The following is a 22,244-nucleotide window of genomic DNA, read 5'->3' as shown; positions in this document are numbered from 1 at the left end:
TTATAAGATAAAACCCCACAGAAGGCACACCATGAGTGAAAGATAAGCACTGCTGTTATTCCCGCCCCCCCCCACCCCTAGCTTTCATGAGAGATGATTCAAAAGAAAGGTAACAGAAGGAAAACAATGAGAGAAAGCAAAGAAATGAGGAATGGGAATAAATGCAGGGCTTTCTGCAGCTTCCCAAATTAAGAATTATCCTGGAAAAACATCTACATTTTCTCACAGTTTTGTTCTCCTGAGGACAAAGGGGTAAGACCTATTAAAGATAAAAAGATAGGGGGGGAGGGGGATATGATTGGGTGGGGGGGAGGGGGGAGGCTGGGAAGGGATGTGAAGGGTAAACAAAGGAGGAGGCTGCAATGCTTGATAAGAAATGTACGCCCATGTAATTGTAACTCCTCTGTACAGTATGTTCACAAAAAATAAAATAAAATAAAATAAAAAACAAGCAAAAAAAAGATGAAAAGATAGATACCCTCTTACTCAGCAATTGTTTCCTAGACAAATGTACAGAATGAACATATAAAGTGTTAAGTGAAGTTCTGTCATCAATGAACAAAACACTGGATTCACTAAATTTTCCTCAAGAGAAATTATACATATGAACATGTTAAATTTAACCCCTTTCTACAACCTCTTGAAATTCAGAAAAATAAAATACGCATATGAATATTGTGGAGTTTGTTTATATATTGAAATATTATGCCATATGAAAGTAATAAAATTTACACATACTATCATAGAATTCGAGAACATAATGCAGATGAGTAAAGCTGATTAATACCAAGTTTTTTTTAAAAAAATCATACATGGACGGAAGTTCACATATACTAAATTCATGAGCAGTTGTCTTTAGGAATGTGCCCAAGAAAAAAAATGAAATAGACTTCAAGTCATTTCTTTTTATGTCTTACACATGTATACTTCTTAGGCTATTAACAATTTATAATATATTTCTTTTTATATTTTCACTTATACATATCTGAAGCAAATATTAATACGCAAATTCTCAAAAATCATATAGAAGATTGTGCTACATAATCTCACTTGAAACTTTCAGCAGGCTGCCCAACTAACCCCTCTGTGTCATTGTTTACTCATCTGTAAATTGAGAGAAACAGAATGACTAATAAAAAGCACTTACCATTGTGTCTGGTACAAAATAAGCACCCAAAACTAACTAATGATAATTAAGTTTACTGTTCTGACTGATGCTCAATAACGCACTACATGGCACTGATATTTGCTTCTGATACACTATGTAATCATACAGTACTACACTAATAACTTCCTTCTCTGTTCTCCCAGATGGCTACTGTCTCCATTTTCTCTCTCTTCAAATCTCTTCCTCATCCTCATTTTCCTCAGCTGATGACCTAGACATGTCAAGAAAAATGAAGCACTTGGAAGCTCCACTTTCTTGATAGGGAAAACACATATATTCTTCTTAGTACATGAAACACATCCTCGCTGCCTTCCAAATATCAATAATAATGACTGTTTCTACATACCTGATGGTGGGAACATCATCCTGCGGTCTTGTTCCCAGGGAGGTGACAGGGACCCAGTGTCAGAAGGTGCTCTGTGGGGATCCATCAACCTATCATATCCTGATTCTCCCCTTTCATTGCTAATTGAATGGTCCAGAGGATTCTCTGGGCCCCTTGAGCCTAATTAAAGAAAAAAGCCAAATAAATCAGCTTATCTTAAAAAGTGTTACAAATGACCTATCATCAAAGAAAATTAAGATATTCTTTGGAGAGTGAAAACAGATTCTAACTAAGTTTTCTCAGTTTTATCCTAGCAGTCATTTCCAAGGAAGAATAATTTTGTATGTAGATAAAAATACTGCTGGGAAGGTGGCTCAGTGGTAGAGCACTAGCCTTGAGCTGAAAAGCTGAGGGACAGCGCCCAGGCCAGAGTTCAGGCCCCACGACTGACAAAAAAAAAAAAAAAAAAATTGCCTACAAGATTCATTTTAAAATATAAAAAACAGGAAGTGGCGCCGTAGCTCAAGTGGTAGAGCACTCGCCTTGAGCTGAAGAGCTGAGGGACAGCGCCCAGGCCCAGAGTTCAAGCCCCACGACTGACCAAAAAAAAAAAAAAGAAAAAGAAAAAAGAAAAGGTTTAAAAAAAAATAAAATAAAATATAAAAAACAATGTCACCATCATCAACACTTAAATGTTATCTGAAAAATAAATTGTGAAGTAAGATCTCTATACAAGATTTAGTAAGATGATTACAAAATGGGATTTTGTTGCTTAAGTATGACAATAATGAAAAAAGAATACTTTCGGTTATCTTAGGGGATTATAGACCTATTTGAATATTTTTGTTAAAAAAAGCAGTTTTTATGACAATTCTTTTTTTTTGTTGTTTTTTTTTGGGGGGAGTCCGGTCATGGGGCCTGAACTCTGGGACTGGGAGCTATCCCTCAGCTCTTCAGCTCAAAGCTAGCACTCTACCACTTCACCCCCAGTGCCACTTCCAGCTTTTTTCTTTTTGCTTATGTGGTGCTGAGGAATTGAACCCAGGGCTTCAGGCATGCAAGGCAAGCACTCTACCACTGAGCCACCTTCCCAGCCCCTTAAGACAACTCTTTTGAAAGTGTGCCATACTTGGATTAACTTAATTCACACCAAAATTTGCAATCAATGTTGAAATATGACTCACTACTTCTACCCAAAAGTTATTTTAAACAAGTTTATTAAATCTTTATACTCAGCCAGGTGCTGGTGGCTCACACCTGTAATCCAAGCTACTGAGGAGGCTGAGATCTGAGGATTGCAGTTCAAAGACAGCTGGGGCTGGAAAGTCTGTGAGATTCTTACCTCCAATTAACTCCCAGAAAACTGGAAGTAGTGCTGTGGCTCAAAGTGGTAGAGCACTAGCTTGGAGTGATAAAGCTCAAGGACAACACTCAGTCCCTAAGTTCAAGCCTCATGACTGACAAAATAACAAAAACAAAAACTATACTCATAAGATATATTTGGCTCCAAATGGCTTTTTTAAATAATTTAAAAGTGTCAAATTCACAGTCTAAAGGAAATTTCATGAGCTCTGAAGACAGGTCCATAAGTTTCAAAAACTACTAAAATAAATATTTTAAAGAACATGAACAGCCATTTGTTAAGAAAATCTGACATACTGACACTTATAAAGAGGAAATTGTTTTAATTTTTTCTTCATATGACCACAGGACCTTTATTAAGCTCCTATATTCAATTAAAATGGAAAAGAGAAATGTAAGAAATGTTAAACATCCCATAAAAAAAAACCCATAGCCTATTCAGCTCTCATTCAGAGGGTAATTAGGTTTCTAAATGCTCTAGTAACTGTAAAAGACAATTATACATAATTGTACATAATATTTCTATTATTTAATAAGGAAGGCATTTAAATTATATTTTATATAGAATATGCACTGCCACATACATTATTACATTCAATGTATGTTGTTTTATACATATTTATTATATGTATAATGTATTTCATATGACATAACGTGTATATTCTACAGAAAATTATATTAATATAACATAAATAATATATAATCAAATGTTCATTTATAATACATAATGTATTAATATAATGTATTATAACAACATGCAATTATAAATGATTTATGTTAATTTGCTTATTCTATAAAACATAATACACAATTATATTTAGATAATACAAATACCATATTATCTAAATATGTTTATATGACCTGAAATTATATTTTCAAAAAATAAAATCTTATTCTTTTCGAATAATAGCCCCCAAAAACTTTTTGGTGCAGAGCTAAATCTAAAATGCTTCTTCCATTTCAGTGCCTTCAAGAAGAGAGACTAAAATTAGTTCCAACTTTTCTTTTTTTTTTCAAACCCACTGTGCCTTTCTGCCTCCTGAGCTGAGCCAGTTTAATAATTTTATTTATTTTTTTTGTGTTAATGTGGTACCAAGGAATGGAACCCAGGGCTTCAGGCATGCTAGGCAAGCACTCTACCACTCAGCCACATTCCTTGCCAGTTTCAATTTTTCTTATAGCTTGTAAAAATTAGCACAATCATTTTATATCATATAGTGATCTTTTAATTTTTCCCATCCCCCTTCTTTTGTAGGGTTAGATTAATTGAATTTTTTTTGGCAGGGAGGGGGATTTTGAGAAGGTTCTTCTATGTAGCTCAGGTTGTTCTGGAGCTCATGCTCATTCTGCCTTAGCCTCCCAAGTACTGAGATTATAGCTATATATCACCACTCCTGGCAGAAACTGACTTTTTTGTTGTTGTTGTTAAAAAAAAAAAGTTTCCTTTTTTCTTTTCATTGTTACACCTTCGTTTATTTTTCCCCTACCATCCCTTTCCTTCCCTCCTCCCCAACTCCTCCTTCCCCTCCTCCCAGAAACTGATTTATGTGAGAAGATGAAATGCCATTTTTCCTTATGATTATAGATTTTATCAAGTTCTCCAGATCTTTCCTTCTAGTTTGTTCATCCTTCTATTTAGTTCACTAGAAAGCTCAGAAAAGCAGAGACCACTCAAGAGTCAGTTATGCTAAGTTAACCTGGAGGGAAGCAGGAAGCTTTAAAGGATACATTCAAAAACTTTCTCCTGAGGACTAACTACCAAAATTCCAAAGTTTCACCACACCAAATGACAAGTGAAAATTACAAACTTGAAAATAGTAACCTTTCAAGTATTTTCATAGAGACTAAAAGTTACCCACACTTAATGCTTATTCAAAACATATATCCTATCCTAGCCTAAATCTTAAAAGCATAATAAAAAGAAAGGACAACACTTCATCTTTATTTAGTGGAGCAGAGAAACTTTCAGTCCAAAGCAACTTCTAAAACCCACTAATGACTTACCAAGCTTCTGTAGTTTTTTAAACAAATAGTAAAATGCTTTTGCATTCTATCTTGAAAGCAATAAAATAGGAAAAGGAATTTAAATAGGAGGGGAGAAATAAAAGGTACATTTTACTCTTATTTCAAATATTCATTTGACTACAAGCAATCCTTGACTTCTGTAATAAAAATTCCAGTAATTCATGCTTATAGCTTAATCAATTATATCCTATTTACAGGGCATTATTTTTTAGACTGTTGTGGTATGTGAATTAATTTAGTCCTAATAAGCATTCTTTTTTTAAGTGAAGTGGTATAAACCTGAATAGATAACATCAGAAACACCAGAACTAACAGAGTTGGAGGTGTGACTCAGTAGAAGATTGCCTTCCTTGCAAATGTGAAGTCCTGAGTTTGAACTCCATTATCACTAAAGATAAAGATTTTTAAGGGAGAGTGAATATGGCCAAACACTTTATATGCATGTAATTGAAACAATGAATCTTGCTGAGATTGATCTGGGAAGAAGGAGAGAAGAGAAAATGACAAGAGATATGCTCTGTCTGTATACATAAATGAATATTTTGATATGAAACTCTTGCACAATTACTTGATGCTAATTTTTTTAAAAAATGAATAGTAAGTACTATTTCGTGTACTTAGTTTCACACATATTGTTATGTTAGTGTGTAATTTTTGTTGTTGTTGTTGGCCGTGTGGCTTGAACTTTGGGCCTGGGTGCTGTCCCTCAGCTCTTCAGCTTTCAAGGCTAGCAGTTTATCACTTGAGCCTCAGCACCACTTTCCATCTTCTGAATGGTTTATTGGAGATAACAGTCTCACTTCTAGTTTTCTGAGTGGTTTATTGGAGATAAGAGTCTCATGCTTTCCTGCCCAAGCTGGCTTTGAACTGTGATCAGATCTCAGCCTCCTTAGTTGCTAGGATTATAGGCATGAGCTATCAGTGCCTGGCATAATATGATTTCTTACTGTAAGTCAATAATACTTCGACTCTTCTTCCTAAGTGTCAATGCAGAGTACAAAGGTTCTCCCAGGAGAACCTGGACTGTGCATGCACCCCATTTGCAGATGACTGGGATGATAGGAGAGAACAGTTCCCCATGAAGCAAACTAGGACAAAAAAATTTTTTTTTAATCAAATGAAACACTTTAGGAAATAGGCAAAGGGTAAATGGCAATATCACACTTCCTTCTTTTCCAATAAAAAGATACTGAGAATAAAGAGAGGGGAGGGAGTGGAGGGAAAAGAGGGAGGAAGGGAAGGAAAGGGGAAGAAGAGGGGGGAGGGGAAGGAAGGAAGGAAGGAAGGAAGGAAGGAAGGAAGGAAGGAAGGAAGGTAGGCAGGCAGGCAGGCAGGCAGGCAGTTAGGCAGGCAGGCAGGGAGAGCGGAGGGGAGGGGAGGAAGAAGGGAGGGGAGGAGAGAACAAAACGTAATCCACGGAAAGAGAAAAGAAAAATACGTTTGGAGGGAGGGTACTATCAAGAAGAGTTGGGCTAACAAGGGTAAAAGAGGATATATATACAGTCAAAATAGATTGTCAGCAAGTATGAAAATAGAACAATGAAATCTGTTGAAATCAGGAGGGAGAGTTAAGAGAGAAGGGGGTAATCAACTAGAATATATTGCATATATGCATGGCAATATCACAATGAAATCCCTCCTTGTAATAATATATGCTAATAAAAATGTAATCTAGTACAAACCAAATATCAGAAATACTTGGGACCAGAAGTCGTTCAGATTTTGAAGTTTGGGGGAATTGTTTTGTTTCATCCTTTTTTCCTTTGGATTTGGAACAAATATAGAGATTTGGTGAGTCCACATCACAAATCCAAAACTGTGAAATCTGAAATGCTCTAAAAATCCAAAAACATTTGAGACTATACCACAAAATTTCTGGATTTCAGATAGTCAAAGCTGGAATACTCAAACCCATACTATACTGTTTCTAAGAAAGCCTATATGTTGTAGAGATCCTGGGGGGAGAGGGAGAGCAGATAAACTAAGTCAACATAAGTGCAAGGAATGCCTGTATTTTCCAAATGATTATTTTATGGATCATTTTAAAGGGATGAATATAAAAGATGGATTGAAATGAATATAAAAGAAGGAAGAAATGTAGAGTAATAAAAATATTTAAACAATATACCTCTTCCTCCTCCCCCTGGAAGCAAAGGTGAGAGTCTGAGTGGACCCTCCAACAAAGTTGGAGGAGAGAGAAAAGCTCTCGTTTCAGACGAAGGTCGGCCCAATGGTGAAGGAGCATATGGGGAATGCTCTGGAATATCAAAACAGCATATTTAAATTCATAGTTGCAGTCAGCTCTATGATAAAGTGAGAATTCCACTTAAACCATTGCAGGGCATCCTGTTGCCAATGTAAGTTAAAATTTACTAACTTCTGATTTCAGTTCCTTTGGATTTGCTAATACAGGATCCACAGGATTGACTTAAATATGGTTTTAATTTTGTCTACCTGGTTTTAGTCAATAAAATTACTTCTTGGCAAGTAATACCCATAAATAATCCTACAGGTTAAACAAAGGACACTGGTGATATTTTGAAATTATGGGAGGACTTTGAAGACGTGAGGTTTCTTGGAAGCAATATGCTTCCAGACATTTCAGCTGGTGAAGCATTGAACTTGGAAGTGCTCAACTTAAATCACAGCAGATAGGCCATTTGGGCCATTTGGGCTCAGACTTTTTTATGCAGAAAAATGAAAAAAACATTTTGAAGCATCACAAATTACTTTCTGAATTTTTACAGGATACAAATCAATTTATGTTTTCTGTTTCATCCAATAAATCACTTTCTCTGTACTCAATATTCCAGACACTTAGCATTTTACAAACTTAATCATTCAAGCAAATTTCATTGACACTAAAAACAATAATTTCCTAAACATGCTAGGCCTCATGAAATGTTATAATACTCAGTTCAGTTACCAAAAAAATAAGGAAATAAAGCATTATTTGCCCTCCTTGGGATTCTTGTACTGGCCTTAGACAGTTATACTGGTATAGGTCCTTACTCAAGCTGTGTCATTACTTGAAAATCATTATTATCTTTTTTCATGTAGAATAACTTTAATTTTAATGAAGGTTGTCTCTCATACATGACTTTTATAACTTTCCAGAAGTTATTAAAATTCAATCTATATGATTTATTTTCACAACCACAGAAGCTTAATTTCAATTCAACCAAAGTTTTAAAAACTTTGAACTATTTGGAATAGCATAAAATCACTAAAGATACTCTCAATAAGGAATGGACAAAAATATTAAATGTATCAAGTCCCTGGTCCTCCCACAGAGCAATTAAAGCAACCAAAACTCAGATTAAGTTTTCTCTACCTTTTACATACTTTTAAATAATTTTAAGCTAGTTTAATTCTTATTTTTATAACCCATGTAAATATTACAGTGGATGTATAAAAAGTCATAATGCTATTCCATGGAAATACTCCTTGTTCATTCTTAAAAAAAAAAAATAGTAACTGAGTACCTTTCTGAATGCTAAGCATTTGACTTTTCAAGGAACTAACAGTACTACATATACATTATCTTACAAAATTCCACTAAGAAAGAAATACTAACAATTTTCATTATTGCTAGGGAAACAAAATCCAGAAATCTGTAGTTTGTGAGACAGTTTAAAATAGAATCCTGGCTCTGAAATCTAAGATTTATAAATAATAGTGCTAATGAGCACTAATTAAACTATACTGCAATATATACATATACATGTAATATGGATTTTACAGAAGGGGTTATAAAAAAATAAAAGACTACCTCTGCCAAATGCTGTATTTGGAACATCAAGTGCATAAGGATCTTTCTCTAAAAGTTCAAATTTAAACTCTGTTTCAGTTAATCTGCGAATAAAAGACAAAAATCTCTAAGTTATTCATCCAGAAGTATCCACATTTTAAGAAAAATTTCACTACAAAATAAGCCCCTCTTTTACCCTTAATTTATCTACCTAATAGAAATAGATCCTCCACAACTGTTCTGATGAAAACACTTTCCTATTATCTCCCACTACTTATGTTGAGGTAACCAGTTTCTGACTATCTAAAGATAGGAACATCTTATTGAGGTTCAGAATTGTTTTGTTCCTTCTTCAATTCTTTACCAAAAAAAAAAATCAAGGGGCTGGGAAGGTGGCTCAGTGGTAGAGCGCTTGCCTTGCATGCATGAGGCCCTGGGTTCGACTCCTCAGCAACATAAGAAAAAAGAAAAAAGCCGGAAGTGGCACTGTGGCTCAAGCAGTAGAGAGCTAGCCTTGAGCTGAAGAGCCAAGGGCCAGCGCCCAGGCCCAGAGTTCAGGCCCACGACCGGACCAAAAAAAAAAAAAAAAAAAATCAAGATATTTTATTTCAATGAGTACTTTGTTTTTTTAATCCACATTTTTGAAGTGGAGGAACCCTCCAAGGTCAGCCAGTATAATTCTGTTATTTTATAATGAAGGAACATGAGGATGGGACTTGTTGGGAAATGTCAAGATTAAAACCCAGCACTTTCCATTACAATGGGATGCATCTGATTCCAAACTTAATGTGAAACTGAAAATCCCACTGACTTGTCTTTTTGTTTCATTCTTAAACTTTTTACCTTTAAAATATGACAGGGTAAAGGAATCTTATTTGTGTTTTGTGATCATCAGAGTTGAAATAAAACAACCATTTATCTTAATTTCTGAGAGTGGAAAAGACAAGCCAGAAGACTAAAACTAGTTCTCAACAACATTAATAGTTCAACAAGAGACTAGAACACTCTCAGGAATCTGTAACAACCATTAACTCTTCCCTCCTATTGCAACTTTCATTTTCCTTTTCATCTTATCTAAGTACAAGACCACGCAATATAACAAAAAACAAGATGAAGGGGTAAGACACATGTGTGCTTATCTACTAGCCATAGGAAGGTGGTGACGACCTGAGCATGACTGTCTAAGGCATTTATCCTTTCTCTTTCCTCCTTTCCCCCCACCTACACTGGTTTAACTTTAAAAAAAAATTACAAAGTACACGTTTCACAGAAGAACCTGTGACCTATTTTCTTTAAGTGCCACTTCAGTGATCTTTCTAAGGTGAGCATTTTAAACAACCAAAAAAAAAAAAAAAAAAAAAAAAAAAGGTAGCAGGTCACACCAGGTAAAGCTAACAGATAGGCTGGATTCATTACAAGGTTTTTTATTTACTTTTATAAAAGTATACCTAGTTAATACAATAACAATAAAATTTTTAAGCTCCTACTAAGATACTTACTTTTGTCTGTTGTAAGCATTTTCTTTTCTTAAGTCATTGAGGTTTCTTTCAGCAGTCCGAGCTGCCAACTTTAAAAAAAACACACAAACACACTTTAAAAAATTCATATAACTTGATAGGGTTTTCATAAAGATCACAGCGGTGGTATATAAATATCACAATCATTTAAATCAGTATCAATTTCAGTAACAAGATGTAAAGCACTTCAGTTTTTTATATAAGCAGAAGATACTTGCCAAGGGCTGGACTTTGAGTATTGCAATGACAGTTTATTGTATGGGTACAAAATCACAGGTAGCATTCTGCAGTAATGTACACACTCAAATAACACAGGCCATGGCAACAAGCCCCAGGTCACTATGTGTAGCTGCATTAGCTATGAAACAATCTAATCATCTCAGGAGAAAAATCACTATAGTTCTGAAAAATTATAGAGTCTAAAATAGGAGCATGCTACTATGGATCATCTTTTTAAATGGCTAACTCACTGCACACTACACATCTACTCAGTACTAGACAGTATACAGGTAGCAGGCCTCTACGTCATTTGTATTTGTTCAATCAATTTTGGGGGTAGAGAATGGTACTGGGGGGTTTGAACACAGAGCCTCACACATGCAAGGGTGGTACTCTACACCCCCAGGCCTTTATCTTTTTTTAACTTCATTTTTCAGATAGGAGCTCGCCTTTATGAACAAGGCCAGTGCTGGGACTGCAATCCTCCTATCTATCTATGCCCCTGCATAGCTGGGATCACATGAACACATCACTATGCACATCTAATTTGCTCAGATGTGGTACAACTAATTTTTTTGTCCAGGCTCTTCTCAACTACAATCTTCCTCAAAATGTTCTTTTTTGCTCTTTGTTGGTTGTACTTTTTTTGGTTTTTTGTTTTGTTTTGTTTTTTTGGCCGGTCATGGGGCCTGAACTCTGGCCCTGGGCACTGTCCCTCAGCCCTTCAGCTCAAGGCTAGCGCTCTACCACTGGAGCCACAGTGCCACTTCCGGCTTTTTCTGTTTATGTGGTGCTGAGGAATCGAACCCAGGGCCTCATGCTTGCGAGGCATGCACTCTACCGCTGAGCTACCTTCCCGGCCCCTTTTTTTGGTTTTTTTGACAAGAGTCTCACTATATATCCTGGGCTAACCGCTAACTTAAATAGTCTTTGCCACCTGAGTACTGGAATTACAGGTATGTTCTACCATGCCTGGTTTGTTTTATGATTTTTTTAATATTTCTATTTGATTTTTTAAAAGTTAATAACATCAAGAAAAGATAGATAGACATGAAATAAAGCTTATTTTTAATTTTACTAGTTTTATTTTGAATTTTATGTTCTTTTTTTTTTTGGTCATGGGGCTTGAACTTGGCCTGGGCGCTGTCCCTCAGCTCTTTAGCTCAAGGCTAGTGCTCTACCACTTGAGCCACAACACCACTTCTGGCTTTTTCTATTTATGTGGTGCTGAGGAATCGAACTCAGGGCCTCATGCATGCAAGGCAAGTACTCTACCACTGAGCCACTTTCCCAGCCTGAATTTCATGTTACTTATTGTTTGGAGTTTCTTTGTTTTTGAGAAGTCTTGCCCAGGCTGGCCTTGAACTCATGATCCTCTTGCCTTAGTCACCAGAGTGCTGGGATGACAGGTGTGTACTGCCATGCCTGGCTTACATTTATAATAAATACCAAGAACATACAATATTGCCCAATAGTTGTTAACAAGGGATAAAAGTACAGAGTGCACTGCACGATTCCCAGTTGTTCTGGGGGCTCTGCAGATCAGATGCAGTAGCGTATGAAACATTAGACCACTAGTCTTATCAGACAAAGCTTAACTTGATCTAATCACATCTCTTCACAAATAAAAAGAGCTCCATCATCAAATTTGCTTCACTTAAAACTGTATACTATGCATTTAACTGGCTAATGAATATATCACATAAGCAGTTTAAATGTACTATGGCACTATCAATGAAGATAAATCTTTTCTAGCATACAATCATATAATTCTGAACAAACAAAAGAATGTTACAAAAATTCCAATTCATTTCACTGTTAACAATGTAAAACCAAAATTATGTTGTCTACACAACATACTTAAGTATAAGAAATAAGAGCTCACTTAATAAGCTATCAACATTAAAGACATAGTACAAAAAATATAGTATAAAATGAGTTGGTAATACATGATTACAGACTTTTGAAAAACTTACTGCCAAAGACTGAAGTGCAATTTCAATGAATGCCACGCCATATTCAAATATTATACACTTCTAATGTACAAAGCATTACTATACGAAATTACTTAAGGAAAAACTATTGTAGTTACAACAAATATGGATGCTTACAATAAAGAATAAATAGGACACTTGAGCCAGGATACTCAAGGTGTCTCCTGAGTACTGCCTGTAATCCCAGAACTCAGGAGACTAGGGCAGGAGAACAGAGAATTTGAGGCTACACTAAGTAACCTAGTGAGACCTTGTTGCCAAAAAAGAAAAAAAAAAAGGCACAGGATACTTGACACAGGACATGTAAAAACAAAGTACTATATTAGTTTGATGGAAATAAAAGATTAAATCAAACAGGATGAAGCAAAGAAATGCTAAACGGAAAAAATAACATCTAAAACTATATACATAAAAAAAGAAAAGCAGGGGCTGGGAAGTTGGCTCAGTGGTAGAGCGCTTGCCTTGCATGCCTGAGGCCCTGGGTTCGTTTCCTCAGCACCATATAAGCAAAAAGAAAAAAGCCGTAAGTGGCACTGTGGCTCAAGTGGTAGAGCGCTAGCCTTGAGCTGAAGAGCTGAGGGACAGTGCCCAGGCCCAGAATTCAGGCCCCAAAACTGGACCCAAAAAAAAAAGAAAAGAAAAGAAAAGCAAACTAAAATGTCCATCATCTGAAAAAGGTTTTTACAAACAACCTAGCATTCACAGAAAAATATCTGATGGATTAAATAAAAAAGCAAATTAACAATAGTAAGCTACAATAGGATTCTTTTTTAATATACATACGATTACATATCAAAAAGTACAAATACATCATTGGTGTTGATGCATACTTCTTTTTTTTATTTTTTTTTATTTTTCTTTTTTTTTTTGGGTCCAGCCATGGGGCCTGAACTCTGGGCCTGGGCACTGTCCCTCAGCTCTTCAGCTCAAGGCTAGCGCTCTACCACTTGAGCCACAGCACCACTTCTGGCTTTTTTCTTTTTGCTTATGTGGTGCTAAGGAATTGAACCCAGGGCCTCAAGCATGCAAGGCTAGCTCTCTACCACTGAGCCACCTTCCCAGCACCCAAGATCTGAATTTTTAACACAATTTTGCCACTGGTAATTTAATAGAAAGTGACTTATTTAATTTTTGTTTTCTGGTAGTACTGGGGTTTGAATGTGGGGTTTGCAAGGTAGGATCTCTATTCTTGAGCTGTACCTCCAGCTTTTCAACTATACCCTAGCTTTTGCTACTGAGCTGAAGATGGAGTCTCTGATTTTTTTGCCCAGGCTGGCTTTGAATCATGATCCTCCAGATCTCAACCTTATGAGTAGTTAGGATTACAGGAATGAGCCAATGATGCCTGACAATTTTCACCTAATTTAAATGAGTAGTTCTTACAAAAGAGCCTTGAAGAATTTTAAACTTACCCAATTATCGTGTGCTTTTTTCTCATGGGAAATAATCTGAAAAAGAAAGTTACCAACAATGGTTTTCCTAAATAAAAACAATTCATAGCACCGCTAAAATTTAGTGCAAAACCCATCAACAATATCCAATCAACTGTGAAGAGTCAGCAAGCAATATATTTAAATTTTCACGTAGACATAATCCATTCCATCATAATGTTTACACAGAAATAATGAAATACAATTTTGCTAGCAAACTTCTACATTATGCAGTAATCTTCTAGAACAAGAGTTTTCAATGAACAGATAACTAGCCTAATTTGAGCTTCCAATGCTGATATCTGCTGATTTCTATGATATAACCCATTCCCAAAGAAACAGGAACCTTTGAAATTAAGTGTTTTGTTAATGCCAGTACTAGGGCTTGAATTTGAGCTCTAATTTGACTTTCTTGCTCATACATGGCACGCTTAACAATTGAGCCAGACTTCCAGTCCAGTATTTTGCTGGTTAATTGGACATCAAGTCTCTTTAAAACTTTCCTTAACCACAATCCTTCTGATCTCAACTTCCTGAGTAGCTAGAATTATAGACATATGCCACTCATGTTTAGCTAAATAAGATTTCTTCATTTCAGAATCTTTGGTGCCAGAAATGTTCCAAATAACAGAAGCACCACGAGCAAGGTGCTATAGCTGTTTCACTGGTCAAATAATGATACCTCTGCACCAACATTCAGACTAATCAGAATTGTTTTAAATCACACACACACACAGAGTTCCCTATACACATACATACACATACCTGTCCTTGATAAGAATGAATGGTTCTCTCCAATTCTTCTTCAAGGTCTTTGGCTCGCTTTCTATAAGGATCAAGTAATTATTCTACTATAGTATTAATATGTAATAAATCATAGTATACACTCTCCACTAAAAAACAAAAACAAAAACCACCCAGATTTCAATTTAAACTTCAGACTACGTATGGAGTTCCATTGGGGGTGGGAGGCCACCACTCCAGAACTCTATAAATTAAGAAATAATCACCTCTGAGAGATTCTAAAATACTGTGTATTTTTTCCTGACCTACTTTTAACCTGAATTAAGTCTTAAAAGTACTAGTAACTGGGCTTATCTAAAACAAAGGACATGCAAAGATTTATATAGCATAATGGGTTTTTATTTTCAAGAAACATGACCCTGGAAGATTTATTCAAGTATCTGTAACAGTAGTAGAGTTATGAAAAATGTTACAACTTCTGCGGTAAAATGTTATTATTCTTAACTCCCACTTCCTGCATAAATCTGTTAATGCTAATAAACACTTGGTAACACTTGGCAACTTGCTAAAACTTTATAAAACTAACAGGGTAATTCCTTCTTTCAGATAAAACCAGTTTGTAACATAAGCTTGGTCTTCCTACAGAAAAATGCCCTATCACCACTCTTCAGGATACTGTTGTGACTTGCCTCTTTTTTCCCTCAGCTTTTCTATTTCCTTGGACCCAGCCAAACATTGAACCAAAAACGATAAACACTTATAAACACCTATTTAGAACACTAATTGTGGCTTGCTCTTCTTGATGTTAGCATAAAATTAAGTCTGTACCCACTCAAACGTGCAATTAGTATCACTGTTTTGTATGGTGCTGTAGCTCTCTGGGCCTTGAACATGGTAGGCAAGAGCTCCACCACCAAGCTACATCCCCAGCTCTCCTTTCTTTTTGGTGTCAGGACTGAAGGCTTGAATTCAGGGCCTGGTCACTGTCTCTGTGCCTTTCAGCTAAAAGGCTGGCACTCTATTACTTGAACCACATTTCCACTTCCAGCTTTTTGCTGGTTAACTAGAGTTTAAGAATATGGACTTTCCTGCCTGGGATGGCTCCAAAGTGTAATCCTCAGATCTCAGCCTCCTCAGTAGCGAGATCATAGGCATGAGCCACCTGTGCCTGGGTCTAGCCCTTCATTTTATGTTTTCTGGATAAGTGAACAATAGCAAGAAATCTAAATGAAATAAAGTTTATTTTTGAGAAGTGGTCCTGTGTTTCAAGTGGTAGAGAGCTAGCCTTGAACACAAAGAGGCTCTGAGTTCAAGCCTTAACAACCAGAAAAAAATGTTTTTTCTTTTGTGTTTGTTTTTGGGTTTTTGGGTTGTTGGTTTTTGGGTGGGGTTTTTTGTTGTTGTTGCTGTTGTTTTTTGTTGTTTTTTTTAGAGCCCTCATTTTTTAAATTTAATTTTTGTGTAAAAATGATGTACAGAGGGGTTAGTTATATAAGGTAACTGAGTACATTTTATTGTCAAACATTATCACTCCCTCTCTCATTTTTCTCCCACTTTCCCCACAAAGTTGTAAAGTTCATTTCCAACATACTTGTGAATAGTTGTTGTTGTTTTTTTGTCCTTGAACTCTGGGTCTGGGTGCTGCCCCTGAGCTCTTCAACTCAAGGATAGTGATCTACCACTTTAGCTACAGCACCACTTCCGGCTGTTTGTTTATGTGGTGTTGAGGAATCGAACCCAGGGCCTCATGCATGCAAGGCAAGCGCTCTACTACTGAGCCACCTTCCCAGCCCCCCAAAAAAAAAAGTTTTTTGATACTCTTCCCATTCCCCAAAAGCAGAAGAACTTACCTATAGTTCTCCAACTCTTCAGCAGCATAGCTTATTTTTTCATCTACTTTGGAAAGTTTCTCCTCTTTCTCTAGCCGAGAATTTTCTTCTACTGTTAATTTCCTTAAAACAAAGAATATTTTTTAAATATATGTAATATTTATAATCAAGTATATCTTTTAAGTTCTATCAAAATTGATTCTTCCCATAAAAGTTTCCACAAAGAACATCACATGCAAGAAAATAAAAAGTTCCTGTGTGAATAGTCTTAGTATAAATATTCAAATTTAATATCCAAATTGCCCAATTTATGACTGCTTGTATAACAGTACTAAGGGTTTCTTATATTTATTTATCACAAAATAAGATTATCCAAGGTAAGTATACATAAAAACTACTAGGATACACATCATTTATCATCTTCCTGTATAAAGAAGCATTGTATTTGTTAGACAAGAAGCTACGAACTAGCAAATTGTGTTTGGGTAATTTTTAAATTAGTGGTTAAAAATAGGGATTAGGCTTTCAAGCCTTATAATTATAATAGAATAATCACAAAGCACATAATCTTAATAGCAGCACTAATCCACTTACTTTAGTTCTCTTAATAATAACATAAAATTTACTAAGCCATTGCTGTGTACCAGAAAATACTCTTAAGCTTTCACATGTGTTCCTTAATTACTATGGCATCTCAACAAGAAGGGTTCTACTATTATTCCTATTTTACAAAAATGAAAACGAAACAGTGATTCACTGCTTAGTTACAGAGATATCCTAAAAAAATGAATCAGGCGCCAGGCACCAGTGGCTTATGCCTGTAATCCTAGCTACTCAGGGGGCTGAGATCTGAGGATCACAGTTCAAAGCCAGCCAAGCCAGCCGGGTAAGAAAGTTCCAGAAACTCTTATCTCCAATAAACCACTCGAAAACCAGAAGTGGCGTGGTAGCTCAAGTGGTGGAGCGCTAGCCTTGCGCTGAAGAGCTCAGGGACAGCACCCAAGCCCAGAGTTCAAGCCCCACAACCGACAAAAAAAAAAAAATGAATCAGGCAATTCCATCATCATGTGAACATCACAGTGTACTTTAACTCAGATGGTTATGACATCAGTAGATGATACAATCTTATGAGACTATCATTATATATGAGATCCATAGGTGACAGGTCATCATGTAGCACATGACTGTAACATGACACAATCTGAGAAGACTACCACTACGTATGTGGTCCACGTTGACACATCATCTCATGGCAGCACAGAACAGTAACGTGATATGATCCAATTAGACAACTACCATTGACATGTTGTTTTGATCATGTGGCACCTACTGTAACTGGACTGAGGCACAGTACTCACAAGTAGTGAATCTAGTAGCAATATATCAGTCACAGAAAAACATCTGCCAACATCTAGGAAAAAAACTGAATGTCCACTCACTTGCAGGCAAGAGTATAAATCTAGTATTTGTACTGATTCCATCAATTTCTCTGTGTTCTACTCTGAAGAACAATTATTAGCATAATTCACTGGACATGAGTAAGAAAATGTTTCAGTTTCCCTTTGATAATGCCACTGGTCAGCAGTGACTCAAACCGGTAATCTTAACTACTCAGGAAGCTGAGAGTACAGCAGTTTGAAGCCAGCTAGGCAGAAGAGTTTGTGAGACTTCATCTCCAAAATAACCAGTAAAAAGAAGACCTGGATATGTGGTGGAAGTGGCAGAACACCAGCCAAATGAGCACAAGCCCTCTGAGTTCAAGCCCTAGAACTGGCATGGAATGGGATGAACAGCTTTCCTGAGCAACTAGGCAAGGAACACCGAGGCAGGAGTAATGTGCTTGAGAAGGATGGAGAAGGAATTAATCATCAAAGAAGGGTCCATCACAAGTCATCAACTGGATTTTTTTACCTAGCCAATAGTAGTAAGTTTAAGGCAATAATATTACTATTTACTTGAAGTAAAATGATTTTGTGAATTATCTTCTAACATCTTTTACATTTACTTCCTTGAAGAAAGTATTTCAAAATCAAGTTAAGTTTCTTAAAAATGAACTGACAAGGGGCTAGGAAGGTGTCTCAGTGGTAGAGTGCTTGCCTTGCATGCATGAGGCTCTGGGTTTGATTCCTCAGTACCACATAAGCAAGAAAAGCCAGAAATGCACTGTGGCTCAATTAGTAGAGCACTAGTCTTGAGCTAAAGAGCTGAGGGACAGGGACAGTGCCCAGGCCCAGAGTTCAGGCCCCATGATCAACAAAAATAAAAAAAAGAACTTAAAAAGTATAATCCAACTGTAAACTGAGGACATCTAATAATAATAGCTGCTTAATACATAGCATATGGTGTGTGTGTGTGTCAGGGCCTGGGCGCTATCCGCTATCCCGTGTGTGTGTGTGTGTGTGTGTGTGTGTGTGTGTGTGTGTGTGTGTGTGTGTGTGTGTGTGTGTGTGTGTGTGTGTGTGTGTGTGTGTGTGCTATCCGCTATCCCGTGTGTGTGTGTGTGTGTGTGTATACACCGGTCCTGTGTGTGTGTGTGTGTGTGTGTGTGTGTGTGTCTGTCTGTCTGTCTGTCTGTCTGTCTGTCTGTCTGTCTGTCTGTCTGTCTGTCTGTACCGGTCCTGGGTTTTGAACTCAGGGCCTGGGTGCTATCCCTAACCTTTTATCTTGAAGACTAGTGCTCTTCTACTTAGGCCACAGCTCCACATCCAGATTTTTTTTTTTTGTGGTGGTGGTTAATTAAAGGTAAGAGTCTCACAGACTTTCCTTCCCAGGATGACTTCAAACTGCTATCCTCAGATCTCTGTGTTCTCAGTCAGTAGGATTATAGGCATGAGCAACTTTTTTTGCTCATGGCACTGGTTTTTACAACAACATATACTTTTAAAGTTACTTTACCTGCCATTCAATGGAACTAGCAACAGTTTTTATTACCTGTGAAGTTTCATTTCATTTTCTTGATACAGCTCAGTCATAACTTTAAGTTTCTGCTGAAGCTTCTGGTTCTCACTTTCAAATTCTGTGTTTTCTGACTGCAAAGAAACTTGTTCATCCTGAAGACTTTTAATTTGCTCTAAAGAAATTTTTGAAAAGTCACTATGAAATGAGTGAATATTTTGAGCTGCATAGGATTATTTCAGAAAGATAAAAATTACTAAAAACAATCAACTTTCTCAAACATCAAGAGAAAATCTGCAATATATTTTGTCTACCCAAATGCTTTTCAATATTTTACCTAAGGAATTTGCTACATTGCTTTGTTTTTTAAATAATAAAATCTTTTAAAAGTAAATATTAAATAATATTATTACTTAAAAGAGTCCCAAGACATTTAATAAGAGTATCCTATATTTACATGTAATTTCCAACTGAGGAGTTAAAAGGAAAGAAAGTTTTCAGGGAGGGCCGGGCGCTAGTGGCTCACGCCTGTAATCCTAGCTACTCAGGAGGCTGAGATCTAAGGATCTCGGTTCAAAGCCAGCCCGGGCAGGAGAGACCATGAGACTCCTATCTCCAGAAAACCGGAAGTGGCGCTGTAGCTCAAGTGGTAGAGCGCTCGCATTGAGCTGAAGAGCTGAGGAGCTGAGGGACAGCGCCCAGGCCCAGAGTTCAAGCCCCATGGCCAACCAAAAAAAAAAAAAAGAAAGAAAGTTTTCAAGGAGGTTAAGAAGATAGAAGATTTTTGGAAGAGTCAGTCCTGAGGCTTGAACTCAGAGCCTGAGCTTTTTCCCCTCACGCTACCACTTTCAGCCACAGTGCCACTTCTGGTTTTCTGGTAGTTCGTTGGAGATGAGTCTCATGGACTTGTTCCATGAGACTGGCTGGCTTCCAGCTGTGATCCTTAGAACTCAGCCTCTTGAGTAGCTAAGATTATAGGCATGAGCCACCAGTGCCCAGCTTCAAGCATTTTTTAACTATATAGTTCATCTATTACAGAAATTTGGGGTTTTTTCAGGGGGAGGTGGGGTGGAGGGTTGCCAGTCCTGGGGCTTGAACTCAGAGCCTGAGCATTGTCCCTGAGCTTCTTTTGCTGAAGGATAGCACCACTCTACCACTTGAGCCACAGCACCACTTCCGGCCTTTTCTGTTTATGTGGTACTGAGGAATTGAACCTAGTGTTTCATACATGTTAGACAAGCACTTTACCACTAAGCCACATTCCCAGCCCCTGACTTTTAAAAAAAAAAACTGTTATGTTTAAAAAAAAAAAATCTAAGCCAGGCCTCTAATCCTAGGGTGAGATCTAAGAATCATGGTTCAAAGCCAGCCCAGGCAGGAAAGACCCTGAGACTCTTATCTCCAATTAACCACAAGAAAACCAGAAATGGCACTTGGCTCAAGTGATGGAGCACTCGCCTTTAGCTGAAGAGCTGAAGGACAGTGCCCAGACCCAGAGTTCAAGTCCCAGGACCGACTAAAAAATAAAATAAAATAAAAAGTAAATAAAATAAAAAATCTGCCCACAATCCCATATTCAGGCTTAACCATTGCTGACATTTGAATTATGTCCTTAGCATTTTTTACTATAAACATATTAGAATTGTTTAATTTTTCAAAATGAGATGTGTACCAACTTGTAAAACTCCAAACAGCATAAAGAACTTACTTTCTTTGGTGGTGGAGGTAGTATTACTGGGTTTGAACTCAGGGTCTCACACAGGCATTCTACCACATGTGCTACATACCCAGGCCTATTATACTTTGGTTATTTTTCAGGAAGGGTTTCCTATTTTTGCCCAGGATTGTAGCCTAGACTACAATCCTATCTATGACCTTCAATCTAAGTAGGATCAAAGGAACGCACCACCATGACTACCTTAAGATGGGGGTCTCACTAACCCTTTGCCCTAGTTGGCATTACAACACAGTTTTCCCAATCTCTATCTTTTGAGGAGTTGGAGTTACACATGTGTGATTGTGCCTTACTTTATTTACTTTTTTAAAAAATACAAATACAGACAGTACAATAACAGAAATATTTTCAATGAAAAGAGAAACCTTCATTTCTACAGGTCTAATAGCATTCCAATATGTGATCATGAGCTACATGCATTTATATTAATTAAGCATGCAAACCATACTGTAATTAATGCATTACTGAAGATCAATTTTGCAATTAGCAAAAACATTAAATAATAACAGTTAAATCATAGTTTTTCATATTTTTTAAACTATTTCATTAACTTCATATAAAACAGGACCAAATAAGATGGCTTTACCTACAAGAACAACCAAACTTAGGACTAATTTATTACAAATAGTCAATAAAAGCAAGAGTGAAAAAAATGAAATTGTTCTTTCCATAATTGATTTAATAAATTTATTCTCCACAAGGAGATGTATTTATTTGGAAAATTTTACCTGTAAGATCTTCCTTTGTTTTATCTGCTTCAGATAACTGAATGTAAATTTGGTTTCTTTCTCCTTCTAACGTTTTTAAAGAAGCATTTAACTTTAAAGAATGGAAAAAGAAACAATGATCAGTTATACAAAAGTAAAACACACACACACACACACACACACACACATACATTCACCTCAACATGTTAGCCCTGATTCTGAAGCTATTTATCACTTAGATGAAATTATCAATAAATGTGTGGAAACCAAAAATGCAGCTTCCATCTTAGAAAGCAAGTAAAGTTAACAATAGTTAAGTTGTAGTGCAGGGATACAGAAAAATAGTGCATACTTTCCACTGCAGGCTTCAACAGTGGCTCTTTTCATTCTATCTATTTTCAATACATTTTGTGCTTGAAGCAGCCTTCAAACATTACCATCATAAGAACTCTATAGGGCAGAAGTAAAATCTAGTATTCATTTGCCAATAGGATCTGGAACTGGAAGAAAGTACTAACAGAAAAAAATGTGCTACAGGAAGTA

The 22,244-nt window shown here is 36.6% G+C and overlaps 1 protein-coding gene across 11 annotated transcripts in view; it reads right to left on the bottom strand.

Moving 5' to 3' along the window:
- The window catches only part of Mia2 (MIA SH3 domain ER export factor 2), a 94,130-nt gene that overhangs the window by 11,205 nt on the left and 60,681 nt on the right, over window positions 1-22,244 (bottom strand). For all 11 annotated transcript variants that reach the window (XM_042677796.1, XM_042677798.1, XM_042677800.1 and 8 more), the window contains 9 exons: window positions 21,723-21,813; window positions 19,296-19,434; window positions 16,386-16,487; window positions 14,557-14,617; window positions 13,774-13,809; window positions 10,131-10,198; window positions 8,653-8,735; window positions 7,009-7,137; window positions 1,515-1,673 (listed from right to left, as the gene is read on the bottom strand). In XM_042677796.1, coding sequence (XP_042533730.1) covers window positions 1,515-1,673; window positions 7,009-7,137; window positions 8,653-8,735; window positions 10,131-10,198; window positions 13,774-13,809; window positions 14,557-14,617; window positions 16,386-16,487; window positions 19,296-19,434; window positions 21,723-21,813 — 868 coding nt within the window. The remainder of the gene's footprint in view (window positions 1-1,514; window positions 1,674-7,008; window positions 7,138-8,652; window positions 8,736-10,130; window positions 10,199-13,773; window positions 13,810-14,556; window positions 14,618-16,385; window positions 16,488-19,295; window positions 19,435-21,722; window positions 21,814-22,244) is intronic.

Source organism: Dipodomys spectabilis, unplaced genomic scaffold (genome assembly GCF_019054845.1).
Source record: "Dipodomys spectabilis isolate Male_0828 unplaced genomic scaffold, ASM1905484v1 ptg000042l, whole genome shotgun sequence".
Lineage (NCBI taxonomy): Eukaryota > Metazoa > Chordata > Mammalia > Rodentia > Heteromyidae > Dipodomys > Dipodomys spectabilis.
The sequence above is the reverse complement of the archived record's forward strand: the minus strand, read 5'-3'. Positions and strand labels throughout refer to the sequence as shown.